Source organism: Oncorhynchus keta, chromosome 11 (assembly GCF_023373465.1).
Source record: "Oncorhynchus keta strain PuntledgeMale-10-30-2019 chromosome 11, Oket_V2, whole genome shotgun sequence".
Taxonomy (NCBI): domain Eukaryota; kingdom Metazoa; phylum Chordata; class Actinopteri; order Salmoniformes; family Salmonidae; genus Oncorhynchus; species Oncorhynchus keta.
In genome coordinates, this window is record NC_068431.1 from 10,236,872 (window position 1) to 10,254,008 (window position 17,137).

Consider the following 17,137-nt stretch of genomic DNA (forward strand, 5'->3'; position numbering starts at 1 on the left):
ATGTGTTTAAAATAAGTACAAGTAAAATGTTAAAGACTAGATCACATGCAGTTGAAAAGCCCTTCCCCGTACTCTTTTCAAAAAAGCTCAGACTCTTTGTTTCCTTTCCTTGTAAAATAATTTCCAATAAACTTTATTTATACACAAACTGAGTTTGAAATCACCATCTTTTTTAACACATACAATAAAAAACATCTCTAAAAGACAGCAATGGCCTTCCCCGGGTCTGTCAGCTACCAGCTTTACACATAACTTGTTTTCAACAAAATGATCGCTGTATAATACAATATTACAATGTGCCCTCAGTGGTTGCTTCCCATTTTTAGGTTTTGTTTAACTTGTCAAACACAGTGCATTCATTATCAATGTCTATACATCTCTATATTCAGAGGACGAGTCCTAGAGATAAGAAATATTAAGAAAACAGCAGAAAATAAATAACAAAAGGACTAATATCAACTGCTACACAATTCATTTCATTTTCAGAGTAGTATTTTTTTTTGTTTACAGAAAAAAAGTTGTTCTTAAGGCTTATGCTGAATCATGTGGATTGTTTACCAGGAAATATAAGGACCGCAGGAATAAAACTGCAATGACACACTGCCCTTCTGCATCAAACTTAACAAAACACAGATATTCAATTCATCACCATCATTCAAGAAAGTCTATTCTTACTACTGTACCGAAAAAGACAATCGAGAGGAAAGTCATGTAAAAGAAAGCAAGTGACCAGAAGGTTGTTAGTCTTCTAACATTCCATCCTAGTCTGTTTGAGGGCGCATTAAGAAGCCATTCAACACACACTACGGGAATAGCTGGCATCTCCAGCATTCAGATTATTCACAAGAATGTTTCAGCAACTGGTTCTGGAATGTACTCTGATGGAAAGACCGCATCCATGGCTACCTGCATGAATTGTTCTTATTGGTAGTAGGCAATTCATGACTGTTGTCAATGAGATTATATATATACACCCAAGCTCATCCCATGAGAGAGAAGTCGTGTTCCTGAGAGCCCTGCTGATGAAAGCGGAGCAGGGCTGGGGTGGAGTGTTGAATGCTGGGGCTAGAGGGGGAAAACAGTCTCCAATTAACAAGATTTTAATTTTCTTCAATTAGGCTCAAATCTAGTTCTGTACAATCCCTCTCAAAGACACTCGGCTGACACTCTTCTCGATCAGGGTCCTCCTCTTCCTCCCCCTCTTCACCCTCCTCATCACTCTCGCTTAGAGGTCCAATGCTCGTCCTTCCCAGCCCCTCTGCTGGTGAACATGACCCTCTGAAATCCCCCCAAAAAGGCTCAAGGCCCATGCAAACGTCCCCCCCAGAAGCCAGCCTCCCACGCTCCATATAACTCAAGGGGTCGGTACTGCGAGTCTGGAAAGACACAAATAGGAGATCAAACAAGGCCTTGTTTACACATTTTATCATGCCTCTAGAAATACAAGAGCAGTTGAAATTCAGGACTCTATTTACAATTAAGAAATAGATATATCAAATGAAACCAAGTTGATATAACTGGCTAGGAAGTGGAAAAATGTCCCATCATACATAATATGTGTGATTCTTTTAACATGGGCGCCAAAGTTAGTTTTTCAGTTAAAATGTGACAAACTGTAGAAACAAGAGTAATATGATACCACATCTCCCTGAAAATTAACTGTGATAGTATCGCCAAATTGAATATATTGGGCTGAACTGACAAATACTGTAGAGGTCTTAGCCTAGTTTCGTGTGCCCGACTCAAACTCTTCAAATGACTGTGGCTTTTGAAAGAGACTATTCCAAACTTAGCTCAGAACACAACTGTTTTACATATACCACATGTACATGTTTAGGGTGGAATTAACAACTTCTTAGTGTAGTATTCTTAGTATTTTTTTTATGTCAGGGGGTGACTGGAAGCACTAACACGGGAAGCCAGACTTTCTCAAAGACATTCAGCAGCTGCATGCAAAGTATATGCAAATAAATTCCAGAGTGAGTCTTGGTGTACAGTACAACAGTGAGCTGCCATTGAAACTCTGCCAATCACCCAAACTCAAGGGCTGAGCCTAAGGCATGGGGGGTAGAAGAAGAGACAACTGTGGCCTGGGACAACGGGTAACAAGAAGGCAGGTGTGGTCTGGGTGACAGTTTCGCCTCATGTATGTCTACTGATGTTATAAAAATGAATGGTCCATCTCACTGATGAATTGGAATGTTTCTTTGTTACAGTACGGTTAAACTGTGTAGTTTGACAAGCTTAACAAGGATGCCTTTTAAGCCTTAACCTTCCTCTGGCTAGAAGATTTCATGTTCCACCAATCTACATACGGCAACCATTTCTATTCATTTGCTGACCCGCGGTTATCTTTTGTTTACCTGAGTCATCTTGGTGAAATCCAGTACTGGCCGGGCAAATGGTCTGTCTGGGTCACGCCGTCGCTTCAGGCCCGGTTTGAGAAGAAGCAGGTCGCAGGGCTGGGAGTGGCAGCGTGGGAGCTGAGGGGGGATGGCTCGTCGAAGAGAGGACGGGGTGCTGCAGGCAGAGGAGGGCGAAGCAGGCACAACTGGAGGGGGTGCTGCACGTTGGGGTGGAACTGGAGGCGGGGGCAGGAACTGAGCAGCAGCTTCTCTGATAAGGACAGGGGACAGCGAGAAGCGTCGCTGCGGAGGAGGGGGAGGGTGGAGCGGGGAGGGAGAGGATGAGCAGGACGACGGAGAGGGGAAGAAACAGCAGCAGGCGCCTCCTCCAGCAGTGTCACTTGGGTCCCATGGGAAATTCCAGGGCAGTGGGGAGTCAGGGGAGAGAGCAAGGCTAAAGAATGTGGGGCTTGAAGAGGAGTGTAGAGAGGAGTTTAGAGACGAGCTAGGAGCACGAAGCGGACAAGGCCCCCCCGCTCCCCCTCCACTGTGGCATTGGCGATTCACAGGTGTCCAGACCCTCGACGCGCTGGGCCGCCAGGTGTAACGGCAGCGTGAAAGGTCCTCTGGCACGGACAGTGAGCGACAGTGGCGTTTGGGGGGTGGCGGGGGGGGAGGGGGTGCACCGGGAAAAGACAGGTCCGTTACTGAGGTGCTTGGGACCAGGGGCCGGTGCAGGGCTTCCCCCTCTGGGAGGTGGGTTTCGGGGGAAACCAAAGGGACAGGGCCGGGGGGGAAACTGGAGCTCAGCACACCCTGCAGGCCAGGCTTGGAGGGAGGGCTGAACTGCCAATAACTGCTCTCTGTGAGGAGAAAGAAAGATGATACCATTAATACAAACTACCGTCAATATTCATTTTATTAAATTGTGAGAAAATGGACAAAAGGCAATTCATTCCTGATGCAATGTAGTTGCAGTTTGCTCTTGACAACAACCAACAGAGAGAAAAATGCAAAGCGGTATCATGATTCAACTTTTACAGGGAGCTGGTATGCATTAAACACAGTGGACTTAGCCCTTTAAAAGGGACATTTCATCGCTGGTCTTTCACTGTATATGTCCAATAATATGTTAATAATCAAGAATTTCCAGGCCTCCCGAGTGGCGCAGTGGTCTGAGGCACTGCATCGCAGTGGTCTGCGGCACTGCATCGCAGTGTTGCGGAGTCACTACAGACTGGGATATCTGTATTCCAGTCATGCGAAATCCATATACTAGGGCCTAATTAATTTATTTCAATTGACTGATTTCCTTATATGAACTGTAACTCAGTAAATTCTTTGAAATTGTTGCATGTTGCGTTTATATTTTTGTTCAGTGTACAGTTGTTTATCTAAACCAAAATCTAGCTAGGTTTCATAATTCGCTGGCTAGACTTTTCAAAGCAAACTAATGTAATTAGCCAGCTGCTATCTGGCAATGTGATTTGTAACTTTGCAAGCTAACGTTAGCTAACATAACCTGATGTAGCTAACGTAACCTGATGTAGCTACAGCCTATCGGACCATATCTAACCATTAGCTAGTTAACTATCTACTGCTGAGGCTAAAGGCACTGGCTTATGTGTTGTATTTACAGAGTCCGATCCCATCAACATCTGCAGCGGCATCAATATCAAGCTCAGCACCAGGACCTACTGTAAGTCACCTTTGCTAAATTTGTTCCATGACTCCATGATGAGCAAATAAACACATCGGACCCAGTGGATGAAAGCTTTCAGCCAGAAACAAGCTCAAGCTCAAGCTCAACATCATCTGACGGGCGGCAGGGTAGCCTAGTGGTTAGAGCGTTGGACTAGTAACCGAAAGTTCAAATCCCCGAGCTGACAAGGTACAAATCGGTCGTTCTGCCCCTGAACAGGCAGTTAACCCACTGTTTCTAGGCCATCATTGAAAATAAGAATTTGTTCTTAACTGACTTGCCTAGTAAAATAAAGGTTAAAAAAATATATATCTGACTCAGAGGAGGAAAAGAGTGCGCAGGGCTGGCAAGAGCCAAAGTGTACAGTCTATGAGTCCAAGGTCAAGGAGCTCATGAAGTTCTGCCAGACCAGCTGCCATTGCCCAACACAAGGTTCACCAGTTAATGAACATTCAGGACTCTGCCAACACAACATCCATATTCAGTAAGACTGATGTTGTAGTATAATACAGAATGAAAAGTATGCTCACAACTGCATTGTGGTCTAGATATTGCTAGTACATATGTATATAATTGAGTTAAAACATTATTATTATTTTTGAGAATCTTATTTACAAGTGTACTGACAAGTGACTAAACAATTCCAGCTGCATCAGAAACCAAGCAAGTGTTGACTTCCAACTTCATGAAGAATTTGTGATATTCATGTAATGTATTTGGAAGTAACTACAATAATCTTTAATGCGAAAACAAATGTAGGTAGTTGGTGTATCATTTACACTTTAATTTGTGGGCAAGGAAACATGTTTCAATAAAACAGATTAGTCAATGTAGCAAATAAGTAGACTTGGATTGTATTCAAAACCAAGTTTATTTTGTTCTGGAGACCGAGGTGAGTTTACACAGCAGTATGCAGGGACAGTTGTATGACATACACTGAGTGTACAAAACTTTTAAGAACACCTTCCTAATACTGAGTTTTGTATACTACAGTTTTAAAACGGGAATATTTGCATATGGTGTGTTTGGTGGGTGCAATGAGGTGTTTGGAGTCACTTTGAAACAAGGGGAGATTGTTGTTATGGACTTTCCACATCTCGTCTAAAGACATCAATTTATTTGTATCCAACAATACTGTCCATCGTGTGAGGGATTAATATATAATATAATAATATATGCCATTTAGCAGACGATTTTATCCAAAGCGACTTACAGTCATGTGTGCATACATTCTACGTATGGGTGGTCCCGGGAATCGAACCCACTACCCTGGCGTTACAAGCGCCATGCTCTACCAACTGAGCTACAGAATGATTAATTGCTTTAATGGCCCCCAACAACACACGCAGGCAAAGATATTCAGTGTTCTGTGCCTAGCGTCTCTCCACATAGAACTCCAAAAATAATCTGTAGGCCACCAAACTCTATTGTCTGTAAAATAATGACAAAAAAAATGCCTTTCATGGGCAATCGTTGTGTTCTGTCTGTATTCCTACTGTAGCAACACGATGCAGAACATAACACATCTCACAACCACACATCAGCTAGCTAGCTACAACACACAGGTATAGTTACTCAAAAATGAATATGAATCATTCCTTTACTCTCCATCCAAATGAATTCCTGTACTCTTCGTCATCATCAAAACATTTCTCCAATTTTGATCCTAAAAAGATACAAAGCTAGCTATAACAGACTACAGTACATTTTAGGTATAGCAAACACAGCTGACAAGCTCAACTTGCCTAGCTTGGCTTGTAGTGGTACTAGTAAGCCCCGTTACGGCCGAATCGATCACAAACTGAACAACACTGCTTCATTTGAAAAAAAGAGCTTAAATTGCTAGCTAGCTACCGATTACAAAACAATTTACTCGTTTGTCATTTGCCCTTCTGGTCTAGGCTGCCGCCACCAGATGATCTTGGAGGTTCTGAAGAACATCTCCAGCACAGCTCTATCCATACGTGAGACGAAACTTCGATGGTCTTGTCACAGACACACGATCCATTGGGTCTGCAGTGACCCTCTCCAGTAAGAAATGTCCGCGATCTAATTCGTTGCAGCAGACATTCGTCTTCTGTCAGAAATTCTGTTTACAAGGATATGCTTCTTAGTAAAAACCTATTTGAAACAAGCCATTACACTTCGTTATTATCATTACTATTCAGGTTATTACTTAGAAATATTAATCAACAAATTAAGAAATGCCAGGTTGGTCGCATTTTCGTATTGACAACATTTAACTGAGTCAAAATAAAAGAGATATGTTCTTGTCTGTTGGCTTTTCTGTATGTACATATTTTTTTTATACAGAACCTATTTTGATGCACAAAACCATTCAAACGAAGTATGATGGGTTTTTTCTTTTCCCTAAATATTCGTCACAAACACAGCTGCTGAGGTCATTCGATGGCATATGTCCGTCAAAGAGAGAACGCCATTTTGAGGGAAGTAATGTAGCCTAAACAACTGAAAACACGCCTTTTACAAGATTACATAATGACAGGAGCGTTTCAGTCTTATTAAAGAGATGGAGTCCAGACAGTTTCCTGAAGTAGCCTTTCTGAATGGACATACCAGCCATTTTTTTAGGTACACCACCCCGTTGAAGAAAATGGTTCGGTCCTACAGACAGTCATGTGGCTTGTTATATAAAGCAGGCAGAAAGGCTTCGAGGAATTCAGTTAATATTAGATTGAACTTAGAATGGGCAAAAACTAGAGACCTAAGCAACATTGAGCGTGTTATGATCGGTGCCAGGCTCGCCGGATCTAGTATCTCAGTAAACGGACGGCCTCCTGGGCTTTTCACACATGACAGTGTCTAGGGTTTACCGAGAACGGAGCGACAAACACACATCCAGTCAGCGGAAGTCCTGTAGGGGAAAACAGCTCGTTGATGAGGTGGTAGGAGAACGAGCAAGCTAACAGGCGGGTCACAAACACACATCCAGTCAGCGGAAGTCCTGTAGGGGAAAACAGCTCGTTGATGAGGTGGTAGGAGAACGAGCAAGCTAACAGGCGGGTCACAAACACACATCCAGTCAGCAGAAGTCCTGTAGGGGAAAACAGCTCGTTGATGAGGTGGTAGGAGAACGAGCAAGCTAACAGGCGGGTCACAAACACACATCCAGTCAGCGGAAGTCCTGTAGGGGAAAACAGCTCGTTGATGAGGTGGTAGGAGAACGAGCAAGCTAACAGGCGGGTCACAAACACACATCCAGTCAGCGGAAGTCCTGTAGGGGAAAACAGCTCATTGATGAGGTGGTAGGAGAACGAGCAAGCTAACAGGCGGGTCACAAACACACATCCAGTCAGCGGAAGTCCTGTAGGGGAAAACAGCTCGATGATGAGGTGGTAGGAGAACGAGCAAGCTAACAGGCGGGTCACAAACACACATCCAGTCAGCGGAAGTCCTGTAGGGGAAAACAGCTCGTTGATGAGGTGGTAGGAGAACGAGCAAGCTAACAGGCGGGTCACAAACACACATCCAGTCAGCAGAAGTCCTGTAGGGGAAAACAGCTTGTTGATGAGGTGGTAGGAGAACGAGCAAGCTAACAGGCGGGTCACAAACACACATCCAGTCAGCGGAAGTCCTGTAGGGGAAAACAGCTCGTTGATGAGGTGGTAGGAGAACGAGCAAGCTAACAGGCGGGTCACAAACACACATCCAGTCAGCAGAAGTCCTGTAGGGGAAAACAGCTCGTTGATGAGGTGGTAGGAGAACGAGCAAGCTAACAGGCGGGTCACAAACACACATCCAGTCAGCGGAAGTCCTGTAGGGGAAAACAGCTCGTTGATGAGGTGGTAGGAGAACGAGCAAGCTAACAGGCGGGTCACAAACACACATCCAGTCAGCGGAAGTCCTGTAGGGGAAAACAGCTCGTTGATGAGGTGGTAGGAGAACGAGCAAGCTAACAGGCGGGTCACAAACACACATCCAGTCAGCAGAAGTCCTGTAGGTGAAAACAGCTCGTTGATGAGGTGGTAGGAGAACGAGCAAGCTAACAGACAAACAGACCAATAACACTGCAGTGAAAACAGTGGTGTGCAGAACGGCATCTCAGAACGCACAACTCGTCGGTCCTTGTCGTGAACGGGCTATTGTAGCAGACGACCACACCGGGTTCCACTCCTATCAGCTAAAAACAAGAAGAAGCGGCTCTAGTGGGCACGCGATCACTGTACAATTGAGGAGTGAAAAAACATAACAGCGAGTTCAGTTTACTTGAGTGGCCTGCGCAGTCCATCCATCCAACCACCTCATCCCCATATTTGTTTTTCTGCTCTTTTGCACACCAGTATTTCTACTTGCACATCCTCATCTGCACATATATCACTCCAGTGTAAATAGCTAAATTGTAATTACTTCACCACTATTGGCCTATTTATTGCTGGTCACATTTGCAAATGAGAACATGTTCTCAACTAGCCTACCTGGTTAAATAAAGGTGTTCTCAACTAGCCTACCTGGTTAAATAAAGGTGTTCTCAACTAGCCTACCTGGTTAAATAAAGGTGTTCTCAACTAGCCTACCTGGTTAAATAAGGGTGTTCTCAACTAGCCTACCTGGTTAAATAAAGGTGTTCTCAACTAGCCTACCTGGTTAAATAAAGGTGTTCTCAACTAGCCTACCTGGTTAAATAAAGGTGTTCTCAACTAGCCTGCCTGGTTAAATAAAGGTGTTCTCAACTAGCCTGCCTGGTTAAATAAAGGTGTTCTCAACTAGCCTACCTGGTTAAATAAAGGTGTTCTCAACTAGCCTACCTGGTTAAATAAAGGTGTTCTCAACTAGCCTACCTGGTTAAATAAAGGTGTTCTCAACTAGCCTACCTGGTTAAATAAAGGTGTTCTCAACTAGCCTACCTGGTTAAATAAAGGTGTTCTCAACTAGCCTACCTGGTTAAATAAAGGTGTTCTCAACTAGCCTACCTGGTTAAATAAAGGTGTTCTCAACTAGCCTACCTGGTTAAATAAAGGTGTTCTCAACTAGCCTACCTGGTTAAATAAAGGTTAAATACAATAGCCTTACCTCCTTACTTCATGTGCACACACTGTATACAGATTTTTCTATTGTGTTATTGACTGTACATTCGTTTATTCAATGTGTAACTCTGTGTTGTTGTTTTTGTCGCACTGCTTTGCTTTATCTTGGCCAGGTCACAGTTGTAAATGAGAACTTGTTCTCGACTGGCCTACCTGGTTAAATAAAGGTGAAAAAAAAAATATATATATATATATAGTTTTTTTAAGTCCCCAGACCTCAACCCAATAGAGTATCTTTGAGATGAGACGGAACGGGCTGTTCCCAGCATGAATGTAGCATCGTCCAATCTGCAGCCATCGTGTCAGCATGTACCAACATTCCTGTGGAACATTTGACACTTTGTAGAATGCCCCGAATAATTCAGGCTGTTCTGCAGGCAAAGGGGGGTTCGACCTGGTACTAGATGGTGTTCCTAATAAACTGTCCGGTGAGTGTATAGGCTAGAGAGAATCAGCTAACTCACACACACACATACATACACCTCCGTAAATGCACCAATCAAAGTCACCAGCGTATGTCAGACCCAAAAATAACATATTAAAGCACCTTCCTTTCCTGAAAGTAGGCTCTAAGATAATGAACTGACAAGGAAAGTACTGTTTGAAGGGGACAGCTATGCTATGAAGATGACATTGACAATCATACCAAATACAAGTATGTAGTGTATATAGCGGTAGCTGACAAGTAGAGGCTTTGAGGAATCATCTCTGCCAACTGTAGTTTCTGTTTTTAGAAGATTTCCTTTGCATGATCCGCCTAAAATACATGCATGCAATAGATCGCATAATGTGGTTTCCTGTTTGGGGTGTATATAAAACAAGGGGTCGTGGAGAAGGAAACCCTTCACCAGGCACCATAGTACTGTTGTTCAGTCTATTTAACTTTATTAGCAGTAGCCTTCTTTTTGAGAGGTGGAAAATGAATGTACCTCTAGCCCCCGTGCCTAGTGGGTCTCTGTCTCTGTCTCTGTCTCTCTCTCGCTCTCTCTCTCTCTCTCTCTCTCGCTCTAATAATGGCTTGAATAATGGGCTAGTCCAAGGAGTTTAGGCAGAGACCATGGCATGTTTTTTTTAAAGATGAGACAATGTCAGCTAGCATTCAGACCGTATGACTGTGCACTCTCAGTAGCCTTCTGGAGCTACGCTACTCCCCAGGATAGGCATTGAGTAGGACAGCTAACGGGTTGTTTGATGAATGAACATCCCCTGATCAATCCATCCCTGCGTCTCATATTTTACATTACAAAATGACTGTGTTATTATTATGATATTACAGTGGTTATGATCAGCATATTTCAATGATGAATAGGCATGCACCTTGCAAATCATCTCGTCATCCATATACCACTCTATTGAAGGACAAGGACATCTGTAAATTATCAAAAACGTTGTGACATGTAATTTGGCTACTGGTCTATTGTGTCACAACATTTTGGTGCAAAATAATTTCCTAGGATAACTACATGAGCTAAAATGCTGAACATTTGTGCAATGTTTGCAGTGCCAGTACACTCAGTTGTATCGATTTCTATGCCACCAGTTTAGCGAGTGGTTCCCCCAGTGCTGTCACAGAGCAATTGACAGAACCCAACTGTTTTTCAAAAGTCTCTGCAAATTAACATGAAAAGTAGTCTTTTTTATTTTTTGAAACAAGGTGAAATTAGATGACTATTGGTTGTGAATAGGCTACTGGGTGGTTGTCGGGTTGTTTTCTAACAGTTGTTTGCCCTATTAAAATGTTTCATATACTCCTTTCAACAACCAATTCCCTTCTGTAATTTGGAATTCACCCCCCATTACCCTGTGCTAGTGTCAACATGGCACAGCACAAAGCCAAAGTTACAAAGCGTAATGCAAGGCATTGCTAAATCACAGGCTAAGTGGCTATACTTGTACATACTCACCAGGCATCAATCCATCTGTAGGCCAGCAAATTCCTAGGTTGTTGGGGTCCAGCAGAGACTGGAAGACATACATGTTCATTTAGAGGAGCCACAGCACAGAAAATACCAATCAGAAACAAACTGACAGCAGGGGAAATAAACGGTCCTAAACATGAGGACTATATTACAGTCAAGACAAGGGCAGGCAAGCAGTCATAGGCTAACACAGAAGTGAAGAAACCTTACCACGTTGAGGGCCGTTTTGTGAGTGTTGCCGTCCAGAATATGTTCGCGCAGACGCTCGACGATCAGTGTGACCATGGCATGGTTGCGAGGAGTAGGGGAGGTGGAGGGTTAGGGGGGGGCCCTCTGTGTTCGTCCGTCTGATTGAGAGTAGCCAAGCTATTCTGGCACCTCCAGTACTCCTCTGGGCCAGGTTGCCCTGCCCTGTCTCACTGGGGCATGTTCATCACTGTAGTCAGCTCACCTGAAGGGAGAAATCAGACACACAACAGGAGCCCTGTTACCACTTTTGTCTTCTCAACAGGAAAAGGCAGTGCAAGGGTCACCTTCATTAAACTCCAAAACAGGAGCAGGTGTTTAAACCGGTGGTGGTGCCTCTTAAATGGGAAAATCTCTAAATGTTTTAGGACATTTGCAATAACCCCATTTTCATCATATTCTGTACAGTTTGCCATATTGACTTTGGTGGTGACCCATCCCTTTCTCTGTCAAAAGTCTCCAGACCTAGAAGATGGAGACCGACTTTGAGATGCTCAACCACTGAACAACCCTTAAGGAAACATGCACATTAACATGTGTTCAGACACACACTATGTGAGTGCAGAAATAATGGTGACAGGTACCTGGGGAAAGCATGAAGCCTCAAGGTGCCTGCTGTTCAGGGCTGACCTGCCTGATGAAGCCACTCTGGGTTTCTTGAACAGTCCACGCTATCCGTAATCCCTGGGACGTCCCTATCCCATTTGAAATTAAAATGTAAAATGGTTAAGGTAAGGGTTAAGGTTATAGACGTCCCCTAGATTCCAGATATCATTTATCACTACGCACATGTCCAACAACCAGAACATTTAACCAAAAACGAATATATCAACCAGTAACCTTAAAAGGATACTTTGGGATTTTGGCAATGAGGAAATGTATCTATTTCCCCAGAGTCAGATAAACTTGTGGATGCCATTTTTTATTTCTCTGTGTGCAGTTTGAAGAAAGTTAACTACAGCTAGCGTCATGACTGGAAGTATATGGCAATAGAGAGCAATAGTAATGGCGTCTTTTTGTAGGCACTAAATCCACCATGGTTTGTTGAACAAAGTCTATGGAGAAAATGAAGTTTATTTTATTTGTTGTTGTTGTTGATAAACACTGAAAATAAGGTCTGTGGTAAACAGGCTTAGGAGATCTTGTACGTTTTGTTCTACGATATAATCTTCATCAGCTAACGTCCCTTTCTGTGAATTTTGAAGCATGTATGTAATAAAGCACAACATAAAGCTCATAAAGGCTTCATAATTCACGAAGGTTATGTTAACTGACTAATATCTCATAGAACAAAACATATAAGATCTCATAAACCGGTGTTCAACGACAACAATAATGTCTGAGTTATTACAAAACCCTATTCTTTCCCCATAGGAATGGCTGAACAAACCAGAGATAAATCATTCCTTATTTAGGACTACAAGCTGACGAGCTCAATGAACTGGAACCCTGTGGTATCTGTTAGCATGCTAGTAGATACCCATAGACTTCCAGACATTGCACTAGTAGATACCCATAGACTTCCAGACATTGCACTAGTAGATACCCATAGACTTCCAGACATTGCACTAGTAGATACCCATAGACTTCCAGACATTGCACTAGTAGATACCCATAGACTTCCAGACATTGCACTAGTAGATACCCATAGACTTCCAGACATCGCACTAGTAGATACCCATAGACTTCCAGACATCGCACTAGTAGATACCCATAGACTTCCAGACATCGCACTAGTAGATACCCATAGACTTCCAGACATCGCACTAGTAGATACCCATAGACTTCCAGACATTGCACTAGTAGATACCCATAGACTTCCAGACATTGCACTAGTAGATACCCATAGACTTCCAGATATTGCACTAGTAGATACCCATAGACTTCCAGACATCGCACTAGTAGATACCCTAATAGACTTCTAGTCATTGCACTAGTAGATACCCATAGACTTCCAGTCATTGCACTAGTAGATACCCATAGACTTCCAGTCATCGCACTAGTAGATACCCATAGACTTCCAGACATCGCACTAGTAGATACCCATAGACTTCCAGACATCGCACTAGTAGATACCCATAGACTTCCAGACATGCACTAGTAGATACCCATAGACTTCCAGACTAGTAGATACCCAGACTTCCAGACATTGCACTAGTAGATACCATAGACTTCCAGACAGCACTAGTAGATACCCATAGACTTACTAGTAGATACCCATAGACTTCCAGACAGACTTTCCAGATACCCATAGACTTCCAGACATGCACTAGTAGATACCCATAGACTTCCAGACATTGCACTAGTAGATACCCATAGACTTCCAGTCATTGCACTAGTAGATACCCATAGACTTCCAGACTTACCCATAGACTTCCAGACATTGCACTAGTAGATACCCCATAGACTTCCAGACATTGCACTAGTAGATACCCATAGACTTCCAGTCATTGCACTAGTAGATACCCATAGACTTCCAGACATCGCACTAGTAGATACCCATAGACTTCCAGATATTGCACTAGTAGATACCCATAGACTTCCAGTCATTGCACTAGTAGATACCCATAGACTTCCAGATATTGCACTAGTAGATACCCATAGACTTGCACAGTCACTTTGCACTAGTAGATAGACCCAGATATTGACTAGTTCCAGACTTCCAGTCATTGCACTAGTAGATACCCATAGACTTCCAGACATTGCACTAGTAGATACCCATAGACTTAGATACCCAGATATTGCACTAGTAGATACCCATAGACTTCCAGACATTGCGCTTACGCTAGTTATCATTGGCTCGCAAAACTTACTCTTACTTCATACTGGACACCAACATAAAAATGGTATCCACCTGACTCTGGAGAAGATAAACAAAGAGCCTCATTACCAAAGTCCGTAAGTATCCCTTTAATGATGGATATGTATATTTGAAAGAGGGTCATACTGAGGTCCAATCTTGCTAATTATTTTTCTATTTATTATGGATCCCCATTAGCTGCTACCAATGCAGTAGCTACTCTTCCTGCGGTCCAGCGAAATGAAGGCAATTAACTTATATACACAATGAAAAACATTACATTTCACAATACATTTAAGTGTGTACCATAAGGCCACTGATTTACAACCACATATCTACAACACAAAAGCCGTATATATGTACGTTTGTGTATGGTGCTTATGTTATCAAGCTTGTCATAATCTATCAATTGGCACGCTCTTCTGCATGATCAAATTGCCAATGTAGCAGATTGAGAAATAGCCAGTTTGAGAGGGGGGGGGCAATTTGGAAAACCAGAATGACGGCTACATAGGTGTAGCTGGTAGATAACACATTAACTGGCGCATTATAAACATATCCAGTGCGCAATAGTAGCTTTTCATTCACAATTATTATATCGTAGTTTTGAAGGTCGGCCTAAACTCGTTCACGTGATATTAAGCATTCTCATCGCTACATCAATAAAAAACTAAACGTTAGCTATTCCGCTAACATTGGTAGCGAGTTGTTGATTTAACGTTTGGTCCACAACCAGCCCGCACTGTGACAATCTGATGCTATGGTAGCTAACTAGCCGGTCAGTTAACGCAAGAGCAAATCGTAATTTCTATGGCTAGCAAGCTAACGTTAGCTCAGCGTACGTCCATTTAACTGATTAGGCCGATTTGCAGACAAACACAAACATTAAAATCAACAAAGCTTGTTGGCCTTAAATTAGTCAATTACAATGACTCCCTCCCCACCACCTGATTCAATTCCTAGCTATCGAGGCTATTGCATGCATTTATTGCTACACCCGAGGACCTCTGCTGAGTAGGACGCGTGCTAGCAAAACACGGCCATGCAGAATATAATGCAGTGAGCTATTTTTCTGACTAAACGGAGCTGGTATCAATACCTTTTTGTAACAGCTACTTGATTTAATGTCGTTCTTACCTTGACCAAGAAGCCCACCGGACCTTAGGCCTTGCACACACGGGTTAAATACTGCTCATGAAGGATAAACCCAATTTGTAGCCTGTGCAGCTCCCGACTAGTCAGCCGCGCTAGTGTTCGGCTATGGGTCTCCGATGTATTGACCCATTAAAAAGCATAACATGTAACAGACCATTCGTCGATTCCAATATCTGGAACATAAAATGTAATATTATCAACGTGCCAAATAGCTAAAGATATCATCTCTCTTTGAAAAATACATCTCCTACAAGCAATTCATCCAGTCTTCAATTTAAAAAAAAAACATTCACACGCCCGTAAGCGATTGGAATTCATAAATAACATTTACAGTTGGGGGTGGGGTGGGAGCAAGCAGTGAGTATTCAATAGTGCATACAAAAATATGTCAACATTAAAATAGCTCGGAATTTATGCTTTAAATAAAAAGCAAGCGGAAAATGTCATTCATGCTAGGAAATTGCAAAAATTGGACTGAACCGACAAAAATGTTTGGGACTTGTAGTTCGCTAAATCAGGATCAGTTGTTTACGTGACAAATTGATAAGACCTGATAATGCCAGGGCCCAACATTGAAATAGATCACTTTTGATATTAGGCTTTCTGAGACGCACTGATCATCCCGCAATACATTTGCGTCAAATTGGCGGGTATTGTGTAGCATGTAAAACAAAATTAAAGATTCACCCTAAGCGTATAGTGTCATCTTGTGGCCGCTTGGCGTAATGCAGTTAGTATGTTGAGGCCTTTTATTTTGTTTAACCAGGTAGGCAAGCTGAGAACAAGTTCTCATTTACAATTGCGACCTGGCCAAGATAAAGCAAAGCAGTTCGACAGAGTTACACATGGAGTAAAACAAACAGTCAATAATACAGTAGAAACAACTCTATATACGATGTGAGCAAATGAGGTGAGATAAGGGAGGTAAAGGCAAAAAAGGCCATGGTGGCAAAGTAAATACAATAAAAGTGGGGAAAACAATGGAATTGTAGATTTGCAGTGGAAGAATGTGCAAAGTAGAAATAAAAATAATGGGGTGCAAAGGAGCAAAATAAATTCATTACAGTAGGGAAAGAGGTAGTTGTTTGGGCTAAATTATAGGTGGGCTACGTACAGGTGCAGTAATCTGTGAGCTGGTATGACAGTTGGTGCTTAAAGCTAGTGAGGGAGATAAGCGTTTCCAGTTTGAGATTTTTGTAGTTCGTTCCAGTCATTGGCAGCAGAGAACTGGAAGGAGAGGCGGCCAAAGAAAGAATTGGTTTTGGGGGTGACTAGAGAGATATACCTGCTGGTGTGCTACAGGTGGGATATGCTATGGTGACCAGCGAGCTGAGATAAGGGGGGACTTTACCTAGCAGGGTCTTGTAGATGACATGGAGCCAGTGGCTTTGGCGACGAGTATGAAGCGAGGGCCAGCCAACGAGAGCGTACAGGTCGCAATGGTGGGTAGTACATGGGGCTTTGGTGACAGAACGGATGGCACCGTGATAGACTACATCCAATTTATTGAGTAGGGTATTGGAGGCTATTTTGTAAATGACGTCGCCGAAGTCGAGGATTGGTAGGATGGTCAGTTTTACAAGGGTATGTTTGGCAGCATGAGTGAAGGGTGCTTTGTTGCGGAATAGGAAGCCAATTCTAGATTTAACTTTGGATTGGAGATGTTTGATGGGGGTCTGGAAGGAGAGTTTACAGTCTAACCAGACACCTAGGTATTTGTAGTTGTCCACGTATTCTAAGTCAGAGCCGTCCAGAGTAGTGATGTTGGACAGGTGGGTAGGTGCAGGCAGCGATCGGTTGAAGAGCATGCATTTAGTTTTACTTGTATTTAAGAGCAATTGGAGGCCACGGAAGGAGAGTTGTATGGCATTGAAGCTTGCCTGGAGGGTTGGCAACAGTGTCCAAAGAAGGGCTAGAAGTATACA

The 17,137-nt window shown here is 42.9% G+C and overlaps 1 protein-coding gene across 2 annotated transcripts; it reads right to left on the bottom strand.

Annotated features, from left to right (window-relative positions):
- Positions 1–81: 81 nt before the first annotated feature.
- On the bottom strand, positions 82–15,683 carry fam53c (family with sequence similarity 53 member C). 2 transcript variants are annotated; one of them, XM_035779632.2, is made up of 6 exons: positions 15,195–15,683; positions 11,842–11,952; positions 11,222–11,462; positions 10,997–11,054; positions 2,364–3,208; positions 82–1,376 (listed from the first exon to the last, which is right to left on the bottom strand). In XM_035779632.2, exons 3-6 carry the CDS (start codon positions 11,294–11,296, stop codon positions 1,101–1,103), a joined length of 1,254 nt encoding a protein of 417 aa, XP_035635525.1. In that variant the 5' UTR covers positions 11,297–11,462; positions 11,842–11,952; positions 15,195–15,683; the 3' UTR covers positions 82–1,100. The 2 variants fall into 2 exon arrangements, with proteins under 2 accessions (XP_035635525.1, XP_052385359.1); XM_052529399.1 differs by lacking the exon at positions 11,842–11,952.
- Positions 15,684–17,137: the final 1,454 nt, after the last annotated feature.

What these genes read in the sequence shown, in the direction of transcription:
- fam53c (XM_052529399.1), bottom strand. Translation starts at nt 11,296, where the DNA reads ATGGTCACACTGATCGTCGAGCGTCTGCGCGAACATATTCTGGACGGC. An exon ending in ACAAAACGGCCCTCAACGTG is followed by an intron (nt 11,055 to 11,221) that starts GTAAGGTTTCTT and finishes TATGTCTTCCAG; the next exon opens with TCTCTGCTGGACCCCAACAA. An exon ending in ATTTCACCAAGATGACTCAG is followed by an intron (nt 1,377 to 2,363) that starts GTAAACAAAAGA and finishes GTGTCTTTCCAG; the next exon opens with ACTCGCAGTACCGACCCCTT.